Below are 6,187 nucleotides of genomic sequence, written 5' to 3'. Positions count from 1 at the left end.
GGGGGTCTGCGGTGGTCCCCGGTGGCAACTGAGGCCGAGGCAGGTTCATCCGTTGACGGAGTGTGATGGCGAGAGACGGGCAGGTGGAAACAGTGCGGGCTCGGGGCCGGCGGGTACCGGGGAGGCTCAGGGTGCCGGAGAGACGACGATGGTTGGATGGTTGGACTCGATGATCCCAAGGGTCTCTTCCAACCTCAATGATTGATTCTATGTTTCTATGCTTGGCCACACCACGCCGTGAGATCTGGGATGCCCTCCCCGCGCTGTCATGGCTGACCTGGCCACCGAGAGGACTCGGTCCTTCCAGGAGAGCCTTGGCACTGCCGGCGTCTGCAACCCCTCCTGCTTTTTAGCTCGCTTGCTCTTTTGGGGGAAGGCTTCCCCCCCTTGCCCCGAAGACCTCCCCAGCACGCAGGGGAGCCCCCCTGCTCACCCCGAGATCCCCCCCTCTGCCTGCGGCTCTGCCTGCAGCCCCGACCACCTGGAGCGGACGGACGGGCACCCGGAGCCGGCAGTGGGAAGAAGACGGGGTGGCCCGTGCATCCCGCAGGCAGTGGGGTCATTCCCTGCAGGCAGTTTCCAACCAGGAAGGACTCTCAGGTCGCCCCAACGGAGGAGCAATCGCCTCCCCAGCCCCGGGCTGGAGGGGGCTTCCCTGGGGCGTCCCCCCCCCCTCTCCCTGAGGCGGCTGGATCTCTGGGGAGTAGCACAAGGCCCCGCGTTCCCCTGGGCAGGTTCCCCCTCCCCTGAGCCCAGCGGTGGAGAGACGACCTCGCAGCCATGCCGGATCCCTTCTGTTACTCTTCTAGAGATCCCGCTGGGCCCTGAATCCACAGAGGGACCCTCGTGCGTGGCGAGGTCCCCGTCCGGGTGCTTTCTTGCCGTGCTTGCCTCCCCAAGTGGGTGCGGGTGCCGGAGGCCGACGCCGGGGTTGCCGTGCCTGGCAGAGGACATGCTCAAGCCGCTCCTCTCTCTGACCACCTCCTGCTTTGGGTTTACTTTCAGATCGATGACATCGCGGACGGCGCCGTGAAACCCCCACCGAACAAGTACCCCATCTTCTTCTTCGGCACCCACGAGACGTAAGCGTTGCCTCGCTCCCCTCTCCGGGCTTTGCCCCGCTGCCTCTGCTCCGGGCTCACCTCTGCTTTGTTTCTCTCCAGTGCCTTCTTGGGGCCTAAAGATCTCTTCCCTTATGAAAAATATAAAGACAAATATGGGAAACCAAACAAGAGAAAAGGCTTCAACGAGGGCTTGTGGGAAATCCAGAACAACCCCCACGCCAGTTACAGTGCCCCTGCGGTGAGTGCGGGCCTCGGGCGGCGGGGGGGCAGCGAGGACGTGGGCTGCCAGCACCTCCAGCTCTCCTTTCCTCCGAGCTGCTCTCCTCCTTTTCCTGCTTCTCCTTGCTGCGGTGCCTCCACGCTTTCCAGCTCCCGCATTGGCTTTTCTCGGGGTTCAAGTTGCTTCCCTTCCCTTCCCTCTCCTTTCCTGAGGGATTCAGCCTCCTCTTCCTCCTCTGGAGGAAAGCGCTTTTGCCCCGTCTTTGAGGTGGGACCGGGGATGTGCTTTGTGCTGCTTGCCTAAAAAACCAGAAGATTTTGTTGTCAGAGTGAGAACTTGAGGTTTGCTCGTCCCCAGCTCCTAGGCTTGCGTGTGGAGCGTTGGGCAGTCCCTTCTTCATCCATTTCTGAGGTCCTGAGCCAAAAGTCTCTGGGCTGCTCCTTCAGCGGGCTCTGGAGCAGGCCAGGAGATGGCTTTTTGCTGTCAGTTGCTTGCGTGGGCATTTCCGTGACCGTAATTGTGTGATAGAATTTATTGTGTAGTCATCTTCAAAGGAGGCATCCAAAGCAGCTTCATAGGCAGTTGGTCTGACGAGGCAGAGGAAGGTTTTTAAGGTGAGCTACAAGGACAAGGTGGTCTGGAGGAAGGTTCAGGGACCGACTCCCCTCCGGCCCGTGCAGGAGAGAGGATGTGGTTTGAGTAGAGAGGTGGGAGATGGTCAGACCCAAGACTGCAGATGTAGGGTAAGGTGAGACCATGGAGATGATTGAAAACCTGGAGAACCTTCAACTTGTTGGGGCGGGAGGTTGGTGATGGTGAAGGAGGCAGCTCCCGCGTTGTCCAGGGACTCCACCGTGAACTCCCAGCAGGGGGATGAAACCTGTTGGTGATCCCTACTGAGATTGAGGGACCGAGGCGACACCAACAGCCCCAGCAGAGCTGAGGGTTCACCAATACCAATTGCATCTGTGGCCAAAGTACCTGGAGGAGCAGAAGAAGAGACTGAAGTAGAGGTCTTTTTTCGTCTTGAGACCTAAATGAAGCAAGGTGCCAGGAACAGTCAAGGACAAGGAGAGGCTTTCCAGCAGGAAGGCTCCAGCACTGGAAGAATCCCAGCTTTAGGACACCCCTTGGGTGCGACGTTGTTGCGTGAGGAACCTCATGATGGGCTGGTGAGAAGCCAAGAGACCTTCCCTACATGGGAACAGGACACAGGAGATCCCCAGCTGGGAAGAATGGTGGCCACCACACTGAACTCCTCATGTGGACCTTTCCCATGGGGAAGGCGTGCGATGTGCTGTGGGGTGAAGCCACCTGAGAAGGAAGAGGCTTGACCCAAGCCAAGGGCTGGTGGCCAACCCACCGGAGGAGAACGGTGGCTCCCTGATGCTGGAGGAGAGGCTGAGCAAAGCCACCCAACCCCGCTTGTCTGGCGCCATTGGGGCAGAGGAGGGTTGGGGTCTGTGTCTCCAGGAGGAGCTTGGCAGGTGTAGGCTTCTCCGGGGGTCTTTGGCAGAGCGTGAGGATGAGGAGGGTGGGTGGAAGCTGAGCTGGGGTGATCTGGAGGGAAGGTGTTGCTGGTGCTCTGGGGGTGACGCGTGAGGGGCTTTGGGAAGGGGGTGCAGGGGAATTAGAAGGGGGTCGACTGGTTGTCCTCGCTGAAGGGCTGGTCACGTTGTCCCCCTGCCCCAGAGCCGTGCTGAAGGGCTCTGTGCTGGGGTTGGGGGGCTGCCCCACGCTCCTCTGCACGCACCCCTCTGCTCAGCGCTGCCGGCCATCGCTTGGGACCCTTTTGTGCCACTTCTGTCCCCCTCCCTTCCTGTCCCCGTGCACCACACGTCCCTCCTGGCGATGACACAGCTCTGGTTTCTGCTGTCCTCAGCCCGCCAGCTCCTCTGACAGCGACGTTCCCGAGAACGACCCGATGGGGGGAAGCGACGCGGGGGATGACGAAGAAGACTCCGCCATGGCCGCGGTCACCGCGGAGAAGATGGAAAGCGACGAGGACTCGGACCGAGGCAGCGACCACAGCGGGCTCAAGCGAAAATCGCTGGCCATGAAGGTGAGTGTGGGCTGAGGTGGAGTGGGGACAGGAGGGTGGCCTGGTCAGGAGGACGCTGAGATGGTCCTTGGGGTCCACCATGCAGCATGGTCAAACCCTCCATGCCTGGAGATGGCTTCAAGCTCCAACAGGGTAGGTTTAGATTGAACATTAGGAAGGAATTTTTCACCAAAAGAGTGGTCGGGCATTGGAACAGGCTGCCCAGGGAGGGGGTGGAGTCCCCATCCCTGGCTGTGTTTAAGGACCGTTTAGATGCAGTGCTGAGGGACATGGTGTAGGGGAGGACTTTGTAGAGTAGGGGAGATGGTTGGACTCGATGATCCCAAGGGTCTCTTCCAACTTAGACGATTCTATGGGGAAGAAACCAAGTCCCTCTGGATTCTCCGGTGGGAAATGGGGGGCAGCATGTGTTTGGGGGTCTCACAGCCATCTTGTGGTGTTTGTGAGATGGTGGCCAAGTCCTGGCTGCAAACCTCTTCTGAGTGCACGTGGCTGCTCTTGCAGGGCCAGATGGGAAGCGTTGGGCAAAGCCCCTTCCCAAGAAGTGTTGGTTTCTGTTGTGGGTGGAGAGGGAATGGGCTTCTCTCACATTCTCACTTCTCACGTATCAGATGCCAGTGGCAAAACGGCCTCGGAAATCCTCCAGTGACCTGGATCAGGGCAGCCCCTCCCTGACAGAAGAGGAGAACTCGGAATCATCTTCTGAGTCGGAAAAAAACAGTGACCAGGTGAGAGGGTTTGGGGATGTGTTTGTGTGGAGGCTGGCGGGGCGGTGGGGAGAAGGCTGGAGGAAGAGCATCGCCGTCTGGGGGGGGCAATGGCTTGAGGGAACCTGATTGGCTTCTGAAACCATCGTGAGACTGTTCCTTGTTTCTTCATATCTGTGTTTTCCTCCAGGACTTCACTCCTGAGAAGAAGCCAGTGGCCAGGGCTCCCCGGAGGATGCCAGCGGCGGGGAGGAAGAAGAAGGTAAAAGACCCCCCCTGGTCTGTGGTGCAATGGGAGGGAAGCTGGATTTTGGGTTGGCACTGCTGGAGGGGGGAGCAGGGGGTGGCAGGGCTCTGACATAGGCTCAGTGCTAGGAGGGACCTCCCTGGTGCTTCAGTGACGTGGTTGTGCCCAGCGCTGCTGTGTTTTGGGGGGTTTGTTGGACCCCACCCTGGTCCAACCCCACTCTGTGCCCACAGAAAGTGGAGTCGGGCTCCGACTCAGACTCCAAAGTGGACTCGGATTCGGAAATGGGAAATGCAACTGTGGACATGACCAAGTCAGACTCCAACTCGGATTCGGACTCGGATGTCTCTGTGAAGAAGGCTCCGCGGGGCAGGAAGCCAGGTAACACCCAGGAAGCTTCTTCCACCATCCCTGGGCTGCTGCTGGGTTCCTCAGGGGAGTAGAAAGTCCATGAGGTTGGGTGCTCCTGAGGTTCTGGGGTCCCCTTCTGCTGTAGACACCTTCCAGCCCACATCTAAACAGCCCTCTGCCCCCCTAATTTGGGGCTGTTTTAACAGGGGGACAACCAGGGCTCCTGCTGAACATCTCCCTGTTGTCTTGCAGCTGAGAAACCCCCTCCCAAGCCCCGTGGCAGGAAACCGAAGCCCGAGCGTGTCCCGACCAGCTCCAGCAGTGACAGGTGAGGTCAGAAGGGACACTGTCACCCTCAGGGCTGGGCTGGAGGGTCACCAAGGGGTCCGAGCATGGTCTGCCCTTTGCAGTGACAGCGACAGCGACGTGGATCGCATCAGCGAGTGGAAGAGGCGAGATGAAGAACGACGGCGGGAGCTGGAGGAGAAGAGGAAGAGGGAGCAGGAGGAAGAGATCCGTCGGCTCCGGGAGCAGGAGAAGGAGGAGAAAGAGAAGAGGAAGGAGAAAGCAGAGAAGGGTGAGGAGGTGCACTCGGACTCGGACAGCAGCGCGGAGGATGAAGTGGCCAAAAAAGGACGGAAAGGCCGAGCCAAGGCCCCGTCCTCCTCAGACTCTGAACTGGAGCTGGAGAAAGAGGTGAGTACAGAGCCCTGGGGAGCTGGGGACGAACAGCCAGTCTGTCATCTCCCTGTCAGGACTGCAGGGACTTCCAGGAGTGGCAGGGACCTGTTGTCTTGGTCTTGCATTGTCCTGGTGTGGCCCAAGCAGCACTGGGAAGGGTCATGTCTGTATCACAGAATCATAGAACGGTTTGGGATGGAAGGGATCTTAAAGATCATCGAGTCCCAACCCCCTGCCCTGGGCAGGGACACCTCCCACCAGACCAGGTTGCTCCAAGCCCCATCCAACCTGCCCTTGAACCCCTCCAGGGACGGGGCAGCCACGACTTCACTGGGCAACCTGTTCCAGTGTCTCACCACCCTCACTGTAAAGAATTTCTTTCTGGTATCTCATCTAAATCTCCCCTCTTCCAAATTAAAACCATTCCCCCTTGTCCTGTCACTGCACTTCCTGACAAAGAGTCCCTCCCCAGCTCTCCTGTAGCCCCTTCAGATATTGAAAGATCACTATAAGGTCTCCCCGGAGCCTTCTCTTCTCCAGGCTGACCAACCCCAGCTCTCTCAGCCTGTCCTCGTAGAAGAGGTGCTCCAGCCCTCTGAGCATCAATGTCATGCCCATGCCTTGTGAGTGGGAGCCCAGCAGTGGGTCTCACACCTCCGTGATGCTCTCCCTCCCACTGCAGCCATCGGATTCTTTCCACTGCCCTTCCCACACCCTGGGGGAGCAGAGGGCTTTTAGGAGCCACGCTGCCCGTGGTTGGAGTCGAGGTCATAGAATCATAGAATCGTCCAAGTTGGAAGAGACCCTTGGGATCATCAAGTCCAACCATCTCCCCTACTCTACAAAGTCCTCCCC

General features: G+C 59.1%; 1 protein-coding gene across 1 annotated transcript in view; it reads left to right on the top strand.

Moving 5' to 3' along the window:
- Nucleotides 1-268: 268 nt before the first annotated feature.
- The window catches only part of LOC106892449 (hepatoma-derived growth factor-related protein 2), a 12,762-nt gene continuing 6,843 nt past the window's right edge, over nucleotides 269-6,187 (top strand). Inside the window, exons 1-9 of the mRNA XM_014949661.1 lie at nucleotides 269-558; nucleotides 837-1,082; nucleotides 1,164-1,302; nucleotides 3,167-3,346; nucleotides 3,958-4,074; nucleotides 4,244-4,315; nucleotides 4,534-4,681; nucleotides 4,904-4,979; nucleotides 5,062-5,347. Of these exons, the coding sequence (XP_014805147.1) occupies nucleotides 269-558; nucleotides 837-1,082; nucleotides 1,164-1,302; nucleotides 3,167-3,346; nucleotides 3,958-4,074; nucleotides 4,244-4,315; nucleotides 4,534-4,681; nucleotides 4,904-4,979; nucleotides 5,062-5,347 (1,554 nt within the window). The remainder of the gene's footprint in view (nucleotides 559-836; nucleotides 1,083-1,163; nucleotides 1,303-3,166; nucleotides 3,347-3,957; nucleotides 4,075-4,243; nucleotides 4,316-4,533; nucleotides 4,682-4,903; nucleotides 4,980-5,061; nucleotides 5,348-6,187) is intronic.

Source organism: Calidris pugnax, unplaced genomic scaffold (assembly GCF_001431845.1).
Source record: "Calidris pugnax isolate Ruff unplaced genomic scaffold, ASM143184v1 scaffold173, whole genome shotgun sequence".
NCBI classification, from domain to species: Eukaryota; Metazoa; Chordata; class Aves; order Charadriiformes; family Scolopacidae; genus Calidris; species Calidris pugnax.
This window is presented reverse-complemented; position numbering and strand designations above follow the sequence as displayed.